This window comes from Lipophrys pholis (genome assembly GCF_963383615.2).
Source record: "Lipophrys pholis genome assembly, chromosome: 20".
Lineage (NCBI taxonomy): Eukaryota > Metazoa > Chordata > Actinopteri > Blenniiformes > Blenniidae > Lipophrys > Lipophrys pholis.
The window spans coordinates 8,646,399-8,670,920 of NC_137648.1; the positions used below are offsets into that span (position 1 = coordinate 8,646,399).

Here is a 24,522-nt window from a genome sequence, read left to right on the forward strand (position 1 = left end):
TTCCTAAAACACTCATCACAAAGGTTATTCACCATAAAACATGTGCCAAGCTAAACTCGCAGATCATATGAGCCACAGTGAAAACCCTCGGCGGGAGCAGCTGCAATGCACCTGATATTGAACGTTGCCATTATTTGGAAAAAAAGAAGCAGAAACACTCTTTTTTTTTTTTTTTAAATGGAGACGACGCCACACTTTGTTTGTTTTACAGTTACACTGTTTCCAGTATCAGTAAAAACTTCTTATGAGGTCTTTGTTAAACTCTGCAGTTTAATGTTAAATTTTGATTGTTGATTCAGGTTCAGTGAGTGTTTGTTTTATTTTATTTTATTTTATTTTATTTTATTTTATTTTATTTTATTTTATTTTATTTTATTTTATTTTATTTTATTTTATTTTATTTTATTTTATTTTATTATTATTTTTTTATTTTTTTATTTTTATTTTTTTGTTTTTAACTGTGGCCACAGTAACTTTTTTTTAACCAAACTGTAGTGATAATAATTGGTAAATTATCATCTTGCCCGGTCTTGGATCCCACTTAACAACTCTGCACGTCCTCCGACAAATACACATTTAAATATCTCAGTTTCACAGTAACAAACTGCAAATTGCGACTCTGAATTGACCTAATCTAAAACCGAAACCACTAAAATTGACAAGTGTGAATGTCTGGAGACATTACTTTGACCTCTGCTGCTGCATAATTTAACTTGGATTTAACCATTCACTTGTAGAGAAAAGTATTTTTGGATCATCCTTGAATTGCTCTACTATTCACTTGCTCTTCCAGAGGATCTTGTAGCACAGTGGTCACACTCAGAGCCCCATTGTTTTGGGGATTTTAAGGAAGAAAACATGATGTCATTGCAAAGATGTCAGTGGTTCAGGAATGTCCGCTGCAGGGTGGAACTCGGTGTACAGCCTTTGGCCGTTTCTTCAAGCTTTGCTCATAACATCCCATCTCCAGGGACACGACGAATGTTGCAGAGCAGCGCGAAAGAGACCGGAGAAGAGAGAGTGGACACAAAGGCTCCTTTTTGTGTGTGTGTGTGTGTCTGTGTAGCTGTAGTGTAATAGAATTCAGGGTAAGAATAGGGGAACACATGATTCTTGCAGTATCTTGAAGTTGAAGAATTTGGATATTTCATCATTCTCACAGCTGAGATTGGTTTAATTCAAAGCTTGGCCACGTTCATATTTGAGTTTGTTTATTCTAGAAACTGCTGTTGACTTTCATTTCACTTAAAAAACGATGGTCGAGATAACAGATTCCATAGTTAGGTGGGGTAATCAGGGTAATATGAATATTTGTTTTGGCTCTGCAGATATGTATATGTGCCTGAAATGTACATGTGAAAAATGTTTAACATATTTCACATTCTCCTGTTTCAGGAAACTTCAAAACGGCATGATAAAACCTCTGGACTTCATCGAGAAGGATGAATGGATGGCCTCAGCTCTTCCTGGTTCATCCAGTGTTGCTGGAGCAAGCTCCAGAGCTGACTAAGAATCAAAAGGATGGCTGTCTGATTGTGAATGCAGGAATAATTCCATTCATGTCAGTGTGGCTGAAGGACCTTGTTCATGCTTAACAATACATTTCTTGAAGGTTGAATTTCTATTGAAGATCTGAAAGCACAATCCTCCACCGCGACATGTGACAGGCACCTGTCAAAAGCATTTTACTCTTTAATCCTTATTATCTTAATGGGACTGTGATCTTGTAATCTCCAGTGTGACGCACATTAGCAAATGTGACATTAATTGTTGGAGACCTGAGCTTCTTACAAGTGTGTGTCGTTGCATTTTGTATTTTACAGGAAGATGTGGTTATTGTTGATATCATCCTGTGATTGCTTTGATCCTGAAACCTGGTGCGAGTTGGAGGATTAGTATTTAAGACGTATGCAGTTGGGCTTGGATGGATGGATGGATGGGTGGATGGATGGATGGATGGATGGATGGATGGGTGGATGGATGGATGGATGGATGGATGGATGGATGGATGGATGGATGGATGGATGGATGGATGGATGGATGGATGGATGGACACATCTTCATTACCTTCACTACTTTGTCCTTTAACTGACACCCTGTCCATAATTGTGTGTATGAGGGCAATCTTTACATTGCTCTAAAAGGACTTAAGAAGCACTCAGTGGTGCTTCTTAATTTTTGTCAAACAGTTTTATCAGGAATACATTTGCTTGATTACATAGTTTGTTTATATCTGTGTGATGTTTTTATGTCTATTTATTATTAATGCTGATTTGTGGTTGGCTTCCAGCCTTTTTGTGGAACACGCTAAAAATAAATGAAGCTGATTCGAGCATGCTGTATTTTGAGTTGTTTTTACACACATCAATACTGACCCTAATTAAAGGCCATTGCTGCTTGATTAAAATTATTTAATTACCACTTATGGACTATTGAATTTATCCTATTCAACTGCCAACAAAAGCATTCTCTAGCCCTCAATGTGAGTGTTGCCCTCAGCCTCTGAAGAGACGGTGTTGTCTCTCCCAGCCTCATTAACTGATTAGGCAATATTATTGAGAGTTTCTAATCAAGCCATTAATAATCCGCATATGGCGACTTTGTGATGAAGAGCGGAAAAATCAACATTTTTAAGCACATCGTAGACACAAATAACCCTGTTTAAACCCTGGTACAAACACTGGCTTTTGGCTACATTTTCACTCCCATCACACACACACACACACACACACACACACACACACACACACACACACACACACACACACACACACACACACACACACACACACACACACACACACACACACACACACACACACACACACACACACACACACACACACACACACACACACACACACACACACGCACTCACATTCACAAACTTAACAGTTCAGTGCTTGTGTCCAGAGGAGAGTCAGAGAACATCTTTGTACCTGCTATATGCCATAAAAGAGTGTTCTGTGTGGGTGTTTGGGATGTTTGTGGCTTCAAGGGGGATAAATAAATGTCTAAAAAGGGGAAGACCTACAGGAGCTTATCGAAACCAACCAGGAGTAAATTTAAGTGTTTAAGAAGAGCTTGCAGGGACTGAAGCGCATTCCTCAATACAGTAATGTTCTATTGCAAATGAGCATATGTCTCCTGGTGGCCTTAGGTATATATAACGAAAAGCAAAAAAACACTCTAAAGAACAGCTTTGAGGGTATTTTGGTAACTTGTCTGTGTTTTGGTCACCAGTACTTGGAACTTTTCATTAGTTGACTCACACTATGTAACGGATGAGGGACCCAGTATAAGCCACACCTTTTACATGACACGCACATGTTCGCAGTGGGCCTCCAGTCAGCCTGGAGAGATTATCTCTGTGAGGGATTTGTATTTTCCCTCTGGATCCAGGATGAGCTAATGCAACTAGCTGTGTAAGCGGTGGCGTTGCTAATGTGCTACTTACAGAGTGTCTGCATCACATACCTACATGTGTGCATCACTGAATAACAACGCCTCTACAGCAAAGTGAACACAAAGACTCTCACAGGTGGCAACTGCCCGTCTCTGTACTGTATAGTGCCTTGCGTTTGAGAAGGCGTTAGAAATTGTAATTGTCATCGCAGAGAGAGAAAAGGGAAGTGTGCAAACCACAGCGCTGAACGTCAGCAGACATCTGTCACTCTGTGTCCTTGACTGAAACAATGACATCCACAACAGCTGCTTAGCGACTTATTCCTACGAGCTAAAAAAGAACCCTCACAACATTTAAAGAGTTCTTGGCTTACAGAACTAGTGTTCTTCTAAATCAGCATTAGTCACATCCTCTCATTTTATCAGGGCCGAACGGGGCCCAGTGGCCTCACGTTGACGGTCAAATAAACGCCAGAGATCACGAGTGGTTTATTTGAATTCGTATAACAGCTGCATAATTTAAAGTGAGGTGAAAAAAAACCCACTTGAAACAGAGAAAAACACTGGGCAATTTGAAAAGAAGCATCGCTGAGCTTTTCTTTAAAGGTTGCCACAATACCTGCAGTTTTTTATTTTTTTTTTATAACAACTTGCAGGATGGAGGCAGCCAGAGTTTTGATGAATCCCCACAATTTGATGGATTACCATATTTCAGTTTTATCCCTAAAAAAAAAAAACAGTTTATTGCAAAACAATATTAGCCAATTTCTTTTTCACTGGAAGCAAATTGTTGTCACAGCAGCTTTATCCCACTGAACGTTTCACTGAGTAGCACTACATGTACTTGAGAATGGATTACAATGGAAAATGTGGAGTCATATGGAGTGCCATAGACTGTCTGCTGGGATTACTGACATACATGGAGAACAGCTCATTTACTTGTACATATTTCTTCATTTAAACTACATGTATTCAAGAGTGAAAACACAACTTGTTTTGGTAAAATCCCAACTGCAGTTTAAGTTGTTTAAGGAGAGGCCCAAGAACACTTCAACACCTGCAAGATGTGCTAATAAACCACCAGTTGTCTCATATGACACATTGATTTATTTGAGAGACGCCTTCCAGCTGACTGCTGTGGTGAAACATGACAGGCCTCTGCCGAACCTGCTGAATGGACATTAATGAAGTGTAGGTACTTTGGCAAGAAGAGATTAATTATTCTAATCAGGTGCCTTGACCCAATGTTGTAGTGGTTCTGTAGTGCCGTGGTTAAAACAAGTCATTCTGGTGCCAAGGTCGAGCGATAAAGATAGAGCCCCTGGCGCCAACATTCAGTTGTCTAACCACGACACTACACAGCCACCTAAAGGCAATGGCATATTGGTTTGTCCTCTTTATTGAACATAGCTATAGGGGACCTTAGCAAAACTGAATGAATATAACGTAGGTGGATGTAGAATCTAATCCTGCAGATGTGTAGGCCTTTTAGGTTCACCACTACAATAGAGAGGCATATATAAGATGTATATGTATTATGCCTTTTTCAATTTCTTCAATTTCTGTAATCAATCTATAGTCTGAAAGAAGAAGATATAAAAATTGCCTTGAATGGGATTGAATAATTAATTTTATTGTCTCATTACACTACAATACAGACTTTAACTACTATTAAACACACCAACTCTGCTTCTGTATATTGTAGCCTCTTTGGGGGATTTTGGTGTTGTTTCAAGTATATACAGTAGGTTATGTAGGCAAAACAGTAAAGCCACACATTTAATGGGCATCAGATATCTGCTCCCACAACATCCATTCAGTACCAAGGCAAGACTGGTTCATCTGGTGTATATGGAGGGCGACATATTTTGTTTTCTGAGTTGTTTTTTGAGAACAAATACATCTATTGGGGATTTTAAATATTTAATAGAAAGTGCTTGTCACATTTGAAGCAAAAACAACAACTGCAACATGGCATGACAGTCATATTGAGAAATATATCAAAAATGAATAATTAATCATAAATAGATCAACCGGTAAACCAAAACCAGAAACATACTGACAGTTTAGATCCTAAAACAAACAGGTGAGCTACCTGCAAACACAATTTACCCTAAGTAAGACTGGTAATCCGACTGTGTCTGTGTGGTGTGTCTTATTGATTACACACAAAAAAGAAAGAAATATAAACTGGTTAAGAAAAGAATTGCACACGAGAAGAACATGCAAACTGCACAGGCCCTGGCCAGTGTTTGAACCCAGGCATGAGACCATGTGGCCCTTAAAGAACAGTGTAAAATGGAAATATTACAATGACCGTGGACTCTTGTTCTCCTAACAAAGGCATAGGGTTTGAATTTCATACAATATACAGTATGGTCCATTTTTCCCACTTCAGCAGCCTCAACTCCATTCCTCTGTCAGTCACATTTGCCAATGGCGGCAACTGCCACACAAGGTGCTTGACTTCCTTTTGGAGAGGTTTTTTCATTTTATCTTTATCCAAATGCCACTTTGACATATGGACAGGCCAAGATGGATTGAACCACCAACCTTGGCTTTGGATGACCACCCACGCTACCAAGTGAACCACACTTGGCAGAAATTAATTCATCCTTGTCTCAACTACAAATGAGGTGATCTTATTTTTTTTTTTACACTCGTGTCCTTGAGCCATCTGCAGCTGAGACAGAGGGTGTAGAACGTCATACGATGTACATCTCTATAAGTGCTAACAGTGACTGTCACCCTCACAGCGGTCGACTGGTACCATAGAGATGAAGGAGCCACATGAGAGCAGGGCTCTCAGCTGTGTGCAGATGAAGGTAGAATAATAATAGGTACACACTGGGACTGTTATCCACTTAGTTTTTCCACAGCAGGTGTTGTCAGCAAACTGACGTTTTTAATTACTGTGATAACATGGATTTTTCACATTTGGTCACTTCTGTCTAACACTGCACCTTCATGGTAAAGCCCATGCATTTGTTTTTTTTTTTTTTCCACAAATCCACATTAATTTTCCTACAAAACTGAACTAGGGCTACATAAACAAACATGCAGGTGAACACGTCTGATAGTTCAGTTCAAAACAATAGAAAAAAAAATCTACTTATTGTACCTCGGAACTGGCTGGTGACCAACACAGTGAACGTGACAAATGGAATGAGAGATGGCTCAATAGAGTCTGCTGATGCAGATAATAATAATTTCTCAAAATAAATTCTACTGAAAAGGATCATGGAAAATGTAACCCATGTGCCACAATCATTTTGGTAATAATCACTCCATTTGTACCCAATTTGCCTCATTAGCATGCAAAATGGCCCCCAGGGTTTCATGGTGGTGATGCTTTGTAGACATTCAAGTCAAGTGACTCATTATAGGCTGGCACTTACAGGGTGGATTTTCCCCACTATCATGTTGTTCTGATGGAATAGATGGAGGCCATAAATTCAAACAAAGGTTTTTTTTTTTTAATAGAGAGCAGAAAAGAAGCATGCCATTTGATTCCTCTTGCTTCAAGGTGAATTAACAGAAGTCTGTTATAAATTACTTATTTTGAACAACAACTGAGATAAGAAACACGCTTGAAGAAAAATAACATTATTTATTACTTGGATTGACAGTATTCATAGGAAATTTAATGAACCCTTTAGGCAAGTGGTGTTATTTGGAAAAGTCTGCATCTATCCCTGTCCCCCGCCTAACTAATGCTATTAAATCGTAAATAAATGAATTAAGGATTCAATGGTCATGTTAAAACAGAAGGCATTCCCATTTGTATCTATTAATAACAGAGCATTGCATTTATAAACAGTGTGTTGCATTTACAGATAAAACAAAACCAACACAACAAAACAAAAAACAGTCAGATCCACGCCCAAATATTAGTCATACATGGGGCAGCGTTTGCACACACACACACACACACACACACACACACACACACACACACACACACACACACACACACACACACACACACACACACACACACACACACACACACACACACACACACACACACACACACACACACACACACAAAGAAATAAAAACCTGAAGAAATCAAAAGTTTGTAGTCAACATTTTTACAGAAATCCATTGAGGATTTTATTTTGTAGAAATGATTAATTGTCCGTTTATTGCTATTCGGTAGACCTCATTTAATTAAAAAGACACTTTAGGTGTTTATTTATGCTGACTATGTAGTCCTGAAGTCTAGAAATGCCCTCAAATCAAATAGCGCTCAAAAGGGTTTAATACCAAACTAATACATACAAACAAAATACACTAAACCACAAATGGTCTAAATCCCTGTACGAATATTCCAGGAATATTAAAATCTTTTTTTATGGGGTTGGGTCCCACAAGAATCCATCTGGTGTTAGGAAACACACAGGAAAAGAGAGACGGAGGGTGGAGAAAAGCGGGTGAGGGGAGGGAGAGGTCCCAGTCGTGTCTAATCGGATTAGATGACTATAGGTTAACACACTGCCATCCCTCTCCGCCCTACATAGGACAGTCGTGTGCGACACACTTTCAGCTGTAGCTCCACGTTTGTTTTTTTTAAGCCTTCTGCAAAGTAATTGACATCCGCATCCTCTACTCTGACCACATAACTCATTTCAACTCTGCGCGCTTTCGCTTTTGGGACGCGTAAAAGCGCACAACTCTCAAAGGATGACTGATGGTCGCAACTTGTTATAAAAGTACATGCGGCCCTTCAGGTCGAGTATTTTGTGTAAGTCGCGCTCTCGGGAGTAATGTAATTTACTTTTCTTCTTCTTCTTTTTTTTTTTAGTCTTGTAAGTTTGTTTTCTTTCTTTGGAGAGGCAGCCAGTTCCATGCCCTCGCCTCGTGTGTCCGGCTGCACTCTCCCCCTCGGACGGTGCCACGGCTCGGGAGTTAGATGGTTCTGATCACGGACGACAGGGATGGAGGAGGCGCCTCGTCTGTCCGGGTCAAACAGCTCCAGAAGCAGCAGAAAGTCGGACTAGTCCACCCCACCATAACCGAGGAGCCTGCGTCCAACTCTGACGAGGAGGACTACCTGGGCTCCTGCGAGGAGGACGAGGAAGATGACGACGGGAGCGAGGAAGACAACGATGACTTCGAAGAAGTTGACTTCGAGGACTTGGATGACTGCCGGAGCATCGCGTCGGACGACTCCTTCTACCCTCCGGACGACGTGTTCGCGGACTCGGAGCGCACGCCGTCCCCGGACAGCCCGGAGCCGCTGTCCTTCTTCCAGGCGTGCTGCACCAACAACGCGGCCATCGTTCGGATCATGATCCGCCACGGAGTGAAGGAGGAAGAAGTGAAGCAGTCTGACAGGAATAACAGGGTATGAGGCACAGAGACCCTTCAAGTAACAGACATCCACTTTGACACTGGCGTCATCACTTTTATAGTTTTCACAACAGAGATTTCTTATATTCAGGCACCAGATAGTCTTCAGTCACGTATTATTTGTATTACAGGCCACACTACCTAAGGATAGAATACTCTCACCTTTGTGTGCAATAAGATTTAGGAGGTATTGGAATAATTAAGCCTGGACTTGTTGCACTGGCACGCTTTCCTCCTTTCAGGCCTTGGGAAAGTATCTGGTCTGATCTCTCATGAGTTCAATGTGTCATGTGGACGTTAACATGGCTTTCATTAATGTAGAAGGAGATTTAATAGGCTCTCCAGTGAAAAGTGGTCACGGAAATGTGCTTTAAAATGAAAGCACATGTTTCTTTACATATTCCTGGTCAACTTTGTTATGAACCTGAAAGTTTCTCAGTGTTTACACACACACAAACCTGTACTTTGTGACAGGTTTGTGTGTGTGTGGAGGATGACAGGCCTCAGCTTTTTGGGAGAGCGTGCAAACTCCAGCTCATTAAAAACACAGAACTCTCTCATGGTTAGAACACATCATCCTCTGTGTGTGAGTGTGTGTGGCCAAACAGGCATGCTTGTGTGTGTGTGTGTGTGTGTGTGTGTGTGTGTGTGTGTGTGTGTGTGTGTGTGTGTGTGTGTGTGTGTGTGTGTGTGTGTGTGTGTGTGTGTGTCTAGCGGTTTTTTTCTCCAGTTTGATGGAGTCTGTGGGTAAACACATTATACAGCAAGGGGATGATGGCAACAGTATGTCTAGGAACAATTACACCAGTTCAGTTAATGACCCAAGATACACTTTAAAGTCATAAATTCCACAAAAGGGATGTATCTGATTTGTTACATAATGAAGTTTTGCCATACACTTTCACAAAACATTAACAGGTGGTGTGATAAGTAAGAAAAACAACTTTTTCATGGCAAAATACAGTTTATTCCAAGTTGAAGGTTAGTAAGTGTAACACTTTTACTTATATTCTGATACAAGGGCAAAGCTAAATTTAAGTTTTCACTTTCACTTTCCCACTATTCACAGGTTCAAGTGAACAAGACTGAACTTCACCGCATTTTTTAATATCCAAGGGCCTTGATAGTTTTTCACGGTTCCTTTTAGCTTTAGATTAAGATTACCTCTATTGTTGTTTTCTTAAATGTTTAGCTGTTTTCCTACATGTTTCTTCCACCCCCTTCTGCCTGCATTGTATGATCATTAATAGGAACGTGACAAGAAAAAACGTTTTCTTTTCTTCTCTTTTGTTGATCTCCACCCTGATCTTGTTTAATTAGCACTTACTGTCCTTTACTCAGATTGTGAGCTAATGCATGTATTTTATTGTCGCCTTACAACAATATGACAAGAGCACACGCATGTGATGGTGCGCCTGTGTGTGTTTGTGTAACAGTCAGAGATGAGGGCAAAGATAAGTAGGATGTGTGCTTGGGCATTCTCTATTATCTTTGCTGTGCCATATGACCTCCGTGACAGGGACACAATGCAGGCTGGTAATCAAATGAATGGGAAACACATCCTGATACAGTCGTCAACATCCCAATATAGCGGACAGCTTGAAAAAGTGGTGAGGAAAGACAAAGAAGGGAAGAGTTCCTTGGTTGGATATGGCCAAGTATAGCATTTTCCTCTATTTCCCCTCACAACCGTCAGCAGTTCACAGAGTAATTTACTCTGCAATAATCTGCAAATCTTAGGAAATGACAACAAATATTACATCTGCAGTATTTGAAACTATTCCCCAGCACATACTGTGGAAATTGTGCCACTCCACAGAGCAAGGGCAAGTTTGCAGAATTTCTCCCATATGCAAAAGTATTGTTTAGCCTATTGATATTATGATAAATGCATAGCACAGCGGCAGATGTGTGGCTGTGCAGAACTCGTTCAAATAACATTGACTATGTTTTTATTGGTCTCCTCTGAGAAGGAAGAGAGAGGTCAAGCTCAGAAACAGAATTGCAGCCCGAGGGGTGGTTTTGTGTTTTGCATAAAGGTGCCTCAGCGAGGTGGATGTTTACTGGATCGGAAGATTAAAGTTGAGGCCATGTTTAAAAGACAAACAGAAGAAATACCTCGTAGTGGTTTGTTGTACTGCAAAAAGTCAAACTCTGAGTGTCTTATCTGATATAATTCTCCAATTATACTCCAATTAACATACACCGTGATATTTTTGCTTTTCAAAATCCAGAAGAACAGTCAAGTTTACTCATATATATATATTTTCTTTTCAAAATGAGTTAAAAAAAAAACCTCAACAAATATAGTTAGTAAAATTCTGACGAGGCCAGACAACCCAAAGAGCTGCAGTGAACACATTAACCCTGCATTTAAATTAAAAGTTTTATATATTGTTTGAGAATTAATTCTTGTTGCCTTGTTACGGCTCACGCTTGAACATTACTATCACACGTCACTGAATTCCTTTTTCCCCAGCAAGATTTTTAAGAGGATTATTTATGCTGTTGCAAACCTTTATTTAGCGTCGGCTTAGAAAAGCTATGAAATTGCTGCCTCGCACACACGTTGAAACTTGATGAACTGCAAAGGATGTTGTTGAAGTTGTCGACCAAACAACACCTCACATGAACAGTCTGTCCTCTAGGTTAGTCAACATTTTGTTTGAGTTCTTCTGGTGTGTGATTAAAAATGTAGTAATAATTCATGCTGTCATTGCCAAAATCCCCATATGCTCTGTAGATACTCTCATGGCTGATGTGATGGATGAGATTTCAACAACGTATTGGCATTCTCATGTAAAAGATGAATGTAAGCCAGTAACCATCAGATTGTCTCCTTTGAGTGGTGATTGTTAGAAAATGCATGTGTTAATGCCAGGAACCAGATTAATATATCAGTGTCCTCAGGCTTATCTGACCCTCTTTGGAACACTGTGTGTTCCCGTTGCAGTCAAGTAGGTGAAACTGTCATTCTCACATGAAAATTCAATAAAAACACACACGCACATCCACCGAGCGAGCAGGCGCGTACACAGAATCCACTCAGCTTAAATCAGGCCACAAGCCTGTGCTGTTACCTCTCTCTCTCTCTCTCTCTCTCTCTCTCTCTCTCTCTCTCTCTCTCTCTCTCTCTCTCTCTCTCTCTCTCTCTCTCTCTCTCTCTCTCTCTCACACACACACACATACACACACACATACACACACATGCACCCAAACACACACACATTTGTCCTTTTAAACACAATCAAATTTTCCAAATCGGTTGAAATCAGGTGACAAACCAGGACAGATACAGTACGCTTCAATCGTGCCGGCCCAGACTGCAGCCGGCGATGGCAGCCCCAGCGTGTCAGACAAAACGGGGAGAACAGCTGACCAACTGACAGATCGACTGATAGGCCGACAGCCAGATAGACTAAATGAGGCATAGGCAGATAGAGACAGAAATTTGGCACCGCAGATGGTTGGAAGCCCAATGCTGCTAGCGAAATACAGATGAGTGGAAAAATCAAAGCGACAGTCATACACATCTGATTTGATACAGCCGTGTGAACGCTTGGCTGCAGACTGAACGACACTTACCAGGGACTCTATTGGCAGAAGCACGGCCTAGGACGGCTGTGTCAGTGGTGCTTCTGAAGCATGTGATGAAAGGCCATCGAGAGTGTGTTAGCCTATACGTCCGTGGACAGGAATATGTTCTGTGAAATGCAAAAATGAATAAAACATCTCGCTCTGGGCTTACGCAAACTGCAAAGATTCGGGTGTCTCTCTATGGTGTAGAAGAGACCAGTAACCTCATTAAAAGTGCAGCATGTTTGAATAGTGAATAGTTAAAATGGTTTAGTTAAGAAGTGAATTTCGAAGGCAGCGCCCTTGTAGGCCAACACCGGGGAACCTGAGCAGGGTTTAAAGCACATTTCCTCTAAATTGGGATGCTACCCTTGCTTCAGTAATGCTTTTGTAGTGCTGCTTGTTAGCTCGGACTTGCCAAGTTTTCCCACCACAAGCTCGATGAGTAGTGCCAGAGAGCTTATAGGCACTCCACTCGAGTAATAAGGCTGCAGGAATAGAGCTAATATCTGATCAGTCTCATTCATTATACAGCCTTTACTGAGCAAGAACTGCAAATTGGTTATTGGGTACAGTCGCCTCACAGTGTCTGTGATGCACATCCCATTTTCTTCAAAAGTCAATTAATTAATCCGTGCCTGTTTGAAGTGGCCACACATGCCCACCCACACACACACACACACTCACACACACACACACACACACACACACACACACACACACACACACACACACACACACACACACACACACACACACACACACACACACACACACACACACACACACACACACACACACACACACACACACACACACACACACACACACACACACAAGTGCAAGTGTATTTGTTTATATTCCGTGTTTAGGAATTTTAGGGGTTGCACTGGTATTGTGTCATCCTATTTGCAGCCAGTTTATCGCATACCCACATTGACTGTACATCCCCCCTCCCCCTTCTTTCTGTGTCTTTCTGACTGATAAGGCTAAGCCTTTCTATTCCTAGCACTGGATATTCCCCAGATTACTTAGTGTGCCCATGTGTCTGTGTCTTTGTGCCTGTGTGTCTGTGTCTGTACAGGCTAATAATAAGTCCATACCAATATTTTTGTATGTGTGTGTTCAAAGTTGACTAACCATGTTCCAGTTATTATAATAATTGTTTTTGATCAATCGGGAAATAAAATTAGCTTACTTTATTTGTTCTATATTTAGACCAGGACCTCATTATGTTATATAGATAATTGGTACAAATTGCGATTACTGAAATACATTTTCATTCGATTTATGTTTTTTTGAGCTTGAACGGAACTTTTGGAAAAAATCCAAGATTTGTGATTTTGTTCGCACAAATGGGCATATATTATTATAGACTGCATCCCAATCAAAGAAGCTAGAATGTACACTACAATTCGTTTCTGAAGAATTACAGATATTATGGTTAGGTATGGAAAACCATCAGTAAATCAATAAAACTAAATCTGCTGATCGCAGTCTGAAAGTCGGTCATTCTCTATACACTTAATCTTTTTACACATATCCACTGACGACAACTCCTCTATCTCTAAAAGTACCTATTCAGACTATTTTGGGGGTTCTGTGCTGCCAAGTAGGGTTATTATTATCTCTCCAGCCTCAGAAATAGGAATATGATTTTTCAAGCACATGATTGCCTTTTTTTAAGTGGTCTGTTTATGCATTTGTATGTGCACCTTTGAGCTAATCCTCTGATTTGCCAATGTTCTGCATTTGCAGCAGCTACTACAGTTTGTGATCGGAATGTGCTGAGTAGAATCACCAGGGAGGAAAAGGTAAAAAAAAATGGAGTTAAATACTTTTATTTTATTATGCGTGTGTGTGTGTGTGTGTGTGTGTGTGTGTGTGTGTGTGTGTGTGTGTGTGTGTGTGTGTGTGTGTGTGTGTGTGTGTGTGTGTGTGTGTGTGTGTGTGTGTGTGTGTGTGTGTGTGCGTGTGCGTGTGTGTGTGTGTGTGTAAGGGTCACAGGGAAAACAGGACAGACTGAGATTGCTCCAGACACGCTGCAGGGCTTTCTGCTAATGTACATCACAGCAAAGCTGGAGGCTTGCCAAGAATGTGTGTGTGTGTGTGTGTGTGTGTGTGTGTGCGTGTGTGTGTGTGTGTGTGTCTAAGAAAGTGTGAGAGAGACATAGACATGGTCTATGTGAGAGTGTCTCAGCAGAAAGAAGTATCTGAAGCCGTGCCCGTGTAAGTGAACCTTCTCTCCACAGTCCAGCAGTTACTCTGCAGAACCTTTGTTCACCTCTTCCTTCAGGGCGGACAACATTAAGGTGGCTACATCTCCAGCTGGCTGAATGCCCGACTTGTTTTAGTTTGCACTTCACTTTGTATTACAAGAGGAAACTGAATCTGACGCACACGTCCTGTGAAATGCTCCGAGGCGTAACTTAACTGAGCCAAAAAGCTGAATGCTAAGCTGATACACTTTAATGGGAAACCAGGTGTCTCATACATATTAACACTGATGAAGGCAATGCCGAGGTAATACTACCCACATTTGGTCAGGAAGCTATAATTATGTGATTTATCAGTGTTACATGTTTTGGTCACATGTGTTTATTGTCCCACCAATTCTGCTTTAAGTAAGTGTCATTTCACCAGGATTAGTGATCAATAAATGTGCTTATAAATTGAGTACATTTTCTATAATCATTCAAGTTTCATCCTTCACACCCTACAGTTGTTAATTTAATCATTTAGTTAATCAATGATGAAAATGGACAACATCTATATCACAATCCATTGTGTTGAATGACAGTGTGCTTGGAACCCAGGGCAGAAAACTGATTGTGCAAAGAATGAATTAAACTCCCCGAGTGCTCTAACGAAGGGAACGTCCTGTTACTGAAGCAGGTTTATGAATCCAGTATGTTCCAGGAGTTTCAACAGCGAAACCATCACTGACAATCTGACTAATTCTTTCAGCACAGACTGCAGGTGTTGTTCAATATGCATTTTTTTTATTATTACATTACCCTCAGTTAATATAATTAATCATCCCACAGTCAACTGTTCTTTTTTTTGGGGGGGGGGGGGGGTCCACAATAACTGGGATGTGATAGTTGACAATAGTTGTGTTCAGTCATCATCCCTGCAACTAAAGTAATCAAGCTGCTCTGATGGTTGGCGTCAACTAGATCATGTTCATATCTTAAGAAAACACATCTTTTGGACCAATATTACTTCAAAGCAAGATATCGCATTCCTGTTGAAAATACACCATTAAACTAGAGATACTTAAAATATTTCTTGATCGGCTCATCAGGCACCTGTAGAACAACACTTGGGAAGACGTGTGTCGTAGCCGATGCATTCACCGGCTGCGTGTATTCACTTGGAAGTGACTCGGTCTGGTTGATCCTTCCTGCACACCTGGTTTCCATAAAGAAAGCATTCAGAGTCCCCGTGTGGGTCTGCCAGCTTGCCCGTCGACAGCCCATCATGAACAACATGCTGCTTGTTCAGTTGATTTACGTTTGTGCTACACTGCTGTGGCCTACCCATGTTCTGCACCCATTCCATTCAAGTCCGGGTCAGAGGAGCTGCGGCCTGTTCCCAGTGATGGTGGTACAATGGATACAGGTTGTCACAGTTAAAATTTGAAAGTACTATTAAAAACAAAATATTGTCCATTTATTTTCTTCACTGCCGTATCCAACTGGAGGTCACTGGAGCTGAACCCAGATAGTTTTGGGTGACGGCATGGAACACTGGACAGATGTGCAGTCTACCACAAGTCAAACACAGTCACATTCACTTCTTAGGCAAAGTTAGTCTCGCTTCAAACGCATCTTTTTGGACAAGGAGGACTTTTGACATTATTTTGATGTAAGGGTCCCAGTAATTCAGAAGTATACACATGCTGTAACCCTGGCAGTATATATCTATATTTCTGATACGGATATGTCGGAGATGAATGTAAAACTACTTACACACCCGTGTGATATGTAAATTAGGACTCTGTGTCTGAATGGTACTCGTTCTGCATGTCAGCTTGTTTGTCTTGGCTGAGAAACTGGGCACCTTCCGGAAAGTGCACAGCAACTTTTACGGGAGTTTTCCAGGCTCGCACACTCCCAAAGTCACATAAATTCACACTCGCACACTAACATTTGCACATCTGCCTGCAAGCATATAAAAAGCTACACACACACGCACGCACGCACGCACGCACACACACACGCACGTACAACCGCACAGACACACAGACACACAGACACAAAAACATCCAACCACCAGTCCACAACAACAGCAGACGTGCAGACAGCTTGTTTTTCCACCCTGTTCCAGCTTCTCTCAGTGAAAACACAACAGATGTCATGTTTGATCACAGATATTAGTTTTGGAAGATGTGCCGAGGTCCGTTGGCTTTGTGGATTCCTCCTGACACTGCCATGATTGCATTTCTCTTCATGCTACTTCCTTTATGTCAGCACTTTACTTCAGTTTCGCTTCACCTTTATTTTCTTTTACATCAGCCGTTTCTTGCTGATTCAAACCTCATGCCCCTCTCTCTCTCTCTATTCCTCCGTCTCCACTTTCCGCCCTGTCACTGTTTTTTTTTCTACCAGATAGGGCTGCTGGTCGCATGTTACCAAGGCTTTGTGGACGTTGTCATAGCGCTGTGCCAGTGTCCGTACCTGGATGTCAACTGGCAGGACAGCGAAGGAAACACGGCTCTCATCACAGCTGCACAAGCAGGTAACACAGGACACACCGGAAACATGCACACGCAGATACAAATTTAGAGACACGCACGCACGCACGCACGCACGCACGCACGCACGCACACACACACATCCAGTTTGGCAGTAATGAAGACACAGATGAACACACAGACGAACATAAAGAACACAACTCGCTCTGCTCATTCTTCAGCAGAAGCAGTGAGCATGATGTCCGACTGGCCGTATGGATGAGGAGCTCTCACAGTCAAAATATTGTGACGACTACGAGTGCATGTTTGGAAACACATTTCCACGTCATTTTAATTTATTATTATATAATGTGGCATTTTTCTTCTCTGTTCATTTAAAACATTTAGAGTCTAAACGTCCTGCTTTTTTTCAGTTTAAAAAAAGGTACATTGACATGAAATAGTGTTATTCTTTATGAAGCCTTATATTAACTACACTTCATTATAATATATTTCTAAACTATTTCATATATATATTATCTTTAAATGTAATAACATTTTTGAAAATATTATTCTATGTGTATTGAGAAATCTTTTAGTGACTTTATCATCCTAAAATAGCACAAAGCTGCAACCTAAATATAGAATTAATCATTATTAAAAGCTATTTTCACATACCCTAAATTACATAGACATAAAGTTGGGTAAAAATAATCAAAACATTTCAGTGCTTTTGACATTGTCTTTCAAACTTTAAAATGCAACTCAGCATGCATCAGAGACGAAATAAAACCTAAAATTATAAAATACAGAAAATACACATTTGCGCAGGCATACCCACAAACAAAACACAAAGTTCAAGGTTGTTAGAAAGGTAAATTCATATATTAAAGTCAAAGAGAAAGATAAAAGTCAATTTTGGAACTTTGCCACCAGTTTGACCGTATTCTGCATCATCGTGTTGTCTCTCTGTTGTTCAAGGCCACATAACAATCACCAACTACCTGCTGAACTACTATACTGGGCTGGATATCGAGAGAAGGAACTGCCATGGCTTCACTGCCTTGATGAAAGCTGCCATGCAGGGCAGGCTGGAGTGTGTGCGCTCGATCATGATGGCCGGTGAGGAAAACAGGGAACGTCCAAAAGGGATAGATTTAGGAAATAAAACTGATCATGTTCCTGTTTTTTATGGGCGTGAGAACAACTAATTCTCCGAAAATGGGCAGATATGAACACATTTCACACACTTTATTTGAATTATTTTATTTTATTTCTTTATTTATTTTTGCTGTTGACCACTGATGCTGGACTAGAAGTTTCATTATCAAGATTCAATTCTGCCCAGGGCAGTACAGTTCTCAGTACAATAAGCAATCTTTACTGCTTCATAAATCTATAAAGTGAGTAAGTAAGACTTGTGGTGGCTTGTGTTGCCCTGAGCGCACACTGAGACCGTCTCCAGACTCCCTCGCAGCCTGTCAGGTCATTTCTTTTGTCCTGCATTTGTAAAAAAAAACAAAAAAAAAACATCTTTAGTCCCCACCGTCTCATTCTTCAGCTTTAATGTGTGTTTACTGACTCTTTGCTCTATCCATTCATCACGACGTTCAGCTTCATCTTTCTTGCTGGCTCCCACCAGGAGCTGCCCTCAATGCGAGGGACTTCGGTCGCCACCTGACTGCCAGGGAGTGGGCTTTGTTCACGGGCCGTTACGAAACCGCCTGGCTGATAACGAGGCTAATGGAACGGCCATGTCCGCGTCAGTACTGTGATACATACAGGTAAGGCCTTCAGCTTTACTCTCCGACCTGTGTTTTAATCGCAATACTGCGATTTATCATTGATCATTTTTCTCACCGATTCAGAAATTATGACAAAAAAGTATCTATGCAATTCTGTCTAGTGCCCAATATAATTGATGTCATTCTGTTATTTTATAAAATGTTTGTAATTTTTATTCTTTTTTTTTAAAACTACATTAAGCACTGCCCACAAATAAAAAGCATATGAAATGCATTTGCATAATGAGGATGTTTAATGAATTTTCCAGAAAAAGAAACATAAATTGCACCCTTGATATAATAATTAGCACCTTTCACGAATGTTGTTTTTCGACACGTCTCTTGTACCAATATAAAGTACGCTGTGGAGAAGATTTAATTGTTCTGCTTACAAATGTGGCACTATTTAAAGGGAAAATAACCGACCTTTTCAATCTACCAAATATAAAGTTCCTGACTGTTTCTGTTTAGTCAAGATGTTTCTGCTACTGGTTTTTGATGCACTTCCTCTGCAATCTGCTGCAGAACTCACCTTTGTTTAAAAGTTTTGGACGTCTTGCAGGGGATTTTGAAACAGTCCACCTTGTCACTCATTTGTCATCATCCTGACCTTTACCTTAAATTCTAGTTTCTCACACTGGCGAATTGATGTCTCTCCAAAGTATATTAGTCATATTAGGTTCATCCTCTGAATAATCAGCGCTTTTACATGTTCACTTCCGAAGAGTTTAATTTCTTTAGAGAATGTAATACCAGCGAGATTGTTGTTTATTTGCATTCCTTAGTTGTTGTGTCTACTTGACCCTCATCAAGTCTTCCTTGGTTTTGTTGCGTCTTAAAACTTTCAGATAATTTGAGCTCAGCCCAGAGCTTTTTTAAATGTCCCAGGATCTCTTTCGTATACGTTTCAGACTGAACTTTATTTCTGTTATTCTCTAAACTCCACATCCAGGAACCATGCTTTTTTTTTGTAAATTTTTATTAAGGTTGTCTTTCAACAATTTTGGTGGTTGGGTGTAATAGATATACATAATAAAGTATTGAGCTTTGCAATGAGTCAAGTCCTTGTAGTCCGGTAGAGGTGATGGTGGCGTCGCCCTCTTCCTGTCTTCTGTAATTTGTCCATCTACTTGCAGACAACAGTATTTTAATTAGATACTGATCCACTTCTTGAATTACTCCATCTGTCACGTGTGCCAAGTATAAAACCTTACAAGATCTGGGTATCTCATATCCTAGTATTATTTTTAACGTCTTTTGAAAACATTGCCAGAAACCATTCATGTTGTGACTGTTACTTGTGTAAACAAGCCCATGAGAAGCTAACAAAAGGTTTCCAGATGAAGCTCGACATGGAAGCATTAACATCAAACACCACCAGTGAGATTGATTCCCTCAATCAGAATGAGTTGAATGAGATCGAGAAAAATGGAACCACGCAAACGGATGTGAACGTTCTTCCACCGCAGCAGCGCATTTGCAGTATTTTCAAAGTTGTGTTGTGAGGAGGGCAGACATGAGAATGGCTGTCAGGGAGGCTGTGTGTCTACCGAATTAAGCTGTACTGGCTGGCTTACGCATCATTTATAACTTTACATGGTCGTGCGACAAAACTAAGGGAGGTTTTGATGTAACTTTTGGCTTCGGGCTACTAGTGTTTTCTTGACGCTTCCCTTGGACAGCTCTACAAACCAGCATCTTGAGAAGCTGTCTGATGAACGCTGTCACTTCCTGCCAGGTGGTTATGTAGAAAATAAATAATCCTGACTAGCCTTCAAGCTATGTACCAAATATGGGTGTTTCTCAACAGGCCTTGCCTGACAGATTCGTTGCACTCTCTATTTCTGCTGTTTTCTGGCAGATATGAGGGTTTGAATATGAAACCTAAGGTTGAAAAAAGAACAAGACTATAAAAATTGTCAAGGTATCGCGCCGTTGACTTAAACCAGGAGCCACATACAGCCCCGATCACATAAAAATCTATAAATGATAACAAATCCCAAATGTTTCCCCAGTTTTACTTCAAAGAAGATAAACATGCAAAAAACCTTTTATGAAAAATCTGTCATTGCTTTATAGGAAAATTACTCTCTGAAATGTTCTTTTTTTTTCCCTCAGAATATTTTTGGAAAAATTCTTTCAATTCTTTCACAAATTTACTTTCTAATTTTGTTCTTTTCACTGCTGCTTCTTACTGACATCAGTTCTTCAGTTCTTGGCCTCAGTGTTGTCATGTTGGCTTTTTTTGTCCTAAGTTCACAAGTGGACAAATTTGGAATAGCTGCATGTTTTTTTTTTTCTTTTTTTATTTCATAATTGTTACAGTTTTCAACATAGTCCTGGGACTCTTTTGGTAAACAGTCCATATCTTTGTCATCAATGGACTAAATAGAAGAAAAAGATTTTATCACTTGCTTTGCTGAAACTTGCTCTTCCAGTCTGGAGTGGCCCCCGCTGGCGTCCCTGGTGGCCAAAGCCCAGGAGCCCCGCGGCTGTCTGAAGCGCCTCTCGGACACTGTGCGGGACATCTTCAACATCGCAAACGTCACCAACCCTGAAGACGAAGGTGTTATTGACCACATGGTGTCCATTACGACCGCCATGAGGAGCCCTTTCATTGCCATAGCATGTCACACAGTGAGTAATCAGGCTACATTGCAGCAGCACTATCCATTTATTCATTAATCAGCATTAGATAGTCTTTATATATTTACACCGACCTGCATGTCCTTCCCTTAACTGTCTCACAACATTTTTTTTCCATTCATAAGCTGTGATAAGGTGAAGCAATGACTCGAGCCACTCTTTGAGATAAGGCAGCATTTTTAAGGTGAAGAGTCTTTAGAAGTTGCTCTCCTCTGCATTATTTCTCACATTGTCTGCAAGTACTCACCACAGCCATATCGAAACTATTCCCTTATCTTCAGATAAAGCCAGACATTCTCTTAGCATGTGCAAATCACCCTCCATAGGATAGAACAGTTGCATTGTTATATGTCTCACTGCTGAAGCCTGGGCTCCTATTTTTAAGGGAACAGATGCAAAAAGACAAAAAAAACTGATAATGCTGTGGTGAGAGGATAAAAGTGGCACTAATTTATCTTTATCAAGAAATGATCTGTATTTGCTCTGGATTACCCCACAATAATTAAAGGATATAATTAATGCCAGCCTTATCTGATAAGCAGGTTATTCATTCAAGATTACCAATATTGCAAATTTAGCCCTGTTTTCTTTTTTTTTTTTTTTTTAAAGAAAGAAAATCCAGAATTAACACTACTGCTAGTGCAGCACCGCTGACACTGTGCTACTGATATCTTAACCCAATACTGACGAGAGAGTTTCGTTTCAGGTGTGTCCCGACAGTCCTCCAGCTGTGGGCAAACGGCGTTACGCCGTCCCTGAGATCGTTCGACAGCAGCGCGCCAAGGAATTGCGCTCCATCAACCCGGACAGGGTCGACGGCCACCTCAAACTTTTCCAGAACTCTCGGGTCACGCTGGTGGCCAAGAACTCAGCAGACCGCCGGGCCAGTCTCCAGGCCCAGAGCGTGGTGCCTCGACACAGGCGCTCCAGCCTGGGCATGCTGGCCTTCAACGAAGCCCTGGAGCTGCGGAGAACCAGCCTGCTGCCGATGCACATGGTGCTGAGGAGGAGCAGCGTCAGGCCAGGCTTCACCATCCCCAAGGTGAGGGTCTCCAAGGCCCCCGCACCCACCTATGAACCGGAGAAGATTCGGAGAAAGAGCAGCGCCAAAGATGGAGGAGGGCACCTACTGCAGATCCCAAAGTGGCGGTACAAGGAGCTGAAAGAAGAGAGGAGGAAAGCCGAGGACGCTGAAAGAAGGAGGCTGGAGACTTCAACCAAGAGACACATTGCAGCCGGGAAAAGGAAATAATATCATTACCTCACAGGATGTCATGCACACCATAACAAGACTCCAGGTGAGGAGAGAATCACCGACTGTGTTCCCACACGAGGACAGAAAAAAACTTTGATTTGAAAGGAGGAAACGCTGCCTGGCCTCTAAAAAATGGCTGCCACTAATCTGACAGCATGACAAGTGCACAGTACCCAGTGTCCTTTGCAACATCACCCTGCAGATTTAATACTTGAAATGTTTCTTGCTAATTTATTTTTTTTAATATTTATTGCTTTTTAATGTGGGGGCCAGGTTGTACTTTTTTGTTACGCTTCAGGTTGTTATTGCAGCAGTAGTTTTGTAGTGCGTTACACTGTACCGGAGAAAAAAAACACTTAGTAGCTCAAACTTCATCAGACTGTACCCACAGCAGAAATACAGTCATGTTTCTGCATCCAAAAAAAAAAGTGGATGCAATTTATTAAAACTAAGGTAGAATATTTACTTAAAAATGTTAAATACCATAGAGCCTGACTGAGAAAGATAAAACTATGTTTTGTACAAAGTCTGATGGCATATTTCCAGATATTTTTGTTTGCTTTAATATTGGTAAACCCTGAATGTATTTTGCATATGTGTATATATTTTATAATAGAGATTTTAATGCTTTTTAAAGACAAATGTCTATTTTTTGGTGGGGAAATCAGTGTGGACTTTCGCATCCTGAGATGATGATATTTTTCAGTCTTAAATTTTGAGCCCAAAACCAAAACTTAGTGAAATTGTTTTTGTAATGTTTACAGTGCAAAACCACAGTAACACTAAATATTTTAGCAATAAACGATCATGTAATAATTGGGATGCGTGTGTTTGATGTGTGCAAGGTAAAGTATGAAATTGAAACCTCTGCTGACAGTGTCTTAACTACATAAATGTGTGTGTTAAACGCTTTGTCTTGTTGATTTTGTGTTGCAGTGGCAATGAGTGAGACGTCCTTGCATTAGAGGCATGTTTAGAAGCAAGAACAAACTTCTTGTAAATGGAAGTTCTGAGACGTGAGAGCGAGGCTCGGACGGCGTAACAGTCCGAGTAATACTGAGCGATAATCCGTAACATATGGACCCTCTGATAAAAACAGCAGGCCTGTTACAGAGGAAGGGGTCGGTTTCCCGTTTTAACGCTAAAACAGTGAAAATAATGGGCCGAAAAATAACCGTGATTTAAACACGCAGTGCTGTGAAGAGAGCGGTGATATAACATTGTCTGGAATTCTGAGAGCACAATTTCACGGTCCTTACTCCTCGTGGCCATTGCAGCTTAAGTGCTATCAAAGAGTGTGTGTCTAATATACATGGTGATGAGTTGCTAAGGGGTTACAAGGGCACTGCGCAGCCACATCATTTCTTCAAATAAACTTCATTGACTTCGGAGTGGCAATGTGCTGAGGTGCTGCCCGGAGGAAGTCATTTGAACGTGACAAAAGATGAGCAAACTGCACATTTACTCAAACTCTGCACTTAAAATCGCGACTGGCTGCAGGATTAACATATTCGACATTAACACGAGGAAATGTTCCATATGGAAATGGATTTTTCTTCTTCTTTTTTTTTTTTTTTTCTCCTTCTTTTTGCTGGCGGCCCAGTTTCATGACCAACTGCTGAGTGCAGTGCGCTATGAGGCATCCACTGTTTACTGACCATTAATAAAAACTATATTCATTTGCAGGGGGGGGCTTATGTGTTAGTTTTTTTTTCCAGACAGTCAGGATTTTCTAGAAGAAGTGAACGATTTCTTGGGAAAGCAGAGATGACTTTGTTCCAATATAGAGCTTTGTTTGTGTAGGTCATGTTGACTTCAACACA

General features: G+C 40.8%; 1 protein-coding gene across 3 annotated transcripts; it reads left to right on the top strand.

The window, feature by feature from the left end:
- The first annotated feature begins 7,872 nt into the window (after nt 1-7,872).
- On the top strand, nt 7,873-23,611 carry ankrd33ba (ankyrin repeat domain 33ba). 3 transcript variants are annotated; one of them, XM_080489363.1, is made up of 7 exons: nt 7,873-8,152; nt 8,244-8,755; nt 16,950-17,079; nt 17,996-18,136; nt 18,657-18,798; nt 21,237-21,435; nt 22,151-23,611. In XM_080489363.1, exons 2-7 carry the CDS (start codon nt 8,321-8,323, stop codon nt 22,694-22,696), a joined length of 1,593 nt encoding a protein of 530 aa, XP_080345489.1. In that variant the 5' UTR covers nt 7,873-8,152; nt 8,244-8,320; the 3' UTR covers nt 22,697-23,611. The 3 variants fall into 3 exon arrangements, with proteins under 3 accessions (XP_080345489.1, XP_080345488.1, XP_080345487.1); XM_080489362.1 differs by having other exon boundaries at nt 7,918-8,152; nt 8,248-8,755; XM_080489361.1 differs by having other exon boundaries at nt 7,918-8,120; nt 8,213-8,755.
- Nucleotides 23,612-24,522: the final 911 nt, after the last annotated feature.

Bases quoted from the DNA above. Each gene is read 5' to 3' on its own strand.
- ankrd33ba (XM_080489363.1), top strand. From the start codon at position 8,321: ATGGTTCTGATCACGGACGACAGGGATGGAGGAGGCGCCTCGTCTGTC. The intron at 18,137-18,656 runs GTGAGGAAAACA...GGCTCCCACCAG, and splicing joins GCGCTCGATCATGATGGCCG to GAGCTGCCCTCAATGCGAGG. The intron at 21,436-22,150 runs GTGAGTAATCAG...GTTTCGTTTCAG, and splicing joins TTGCCATAGCATGTCACACA to GTGTGTCCCGACAGTCCTCC.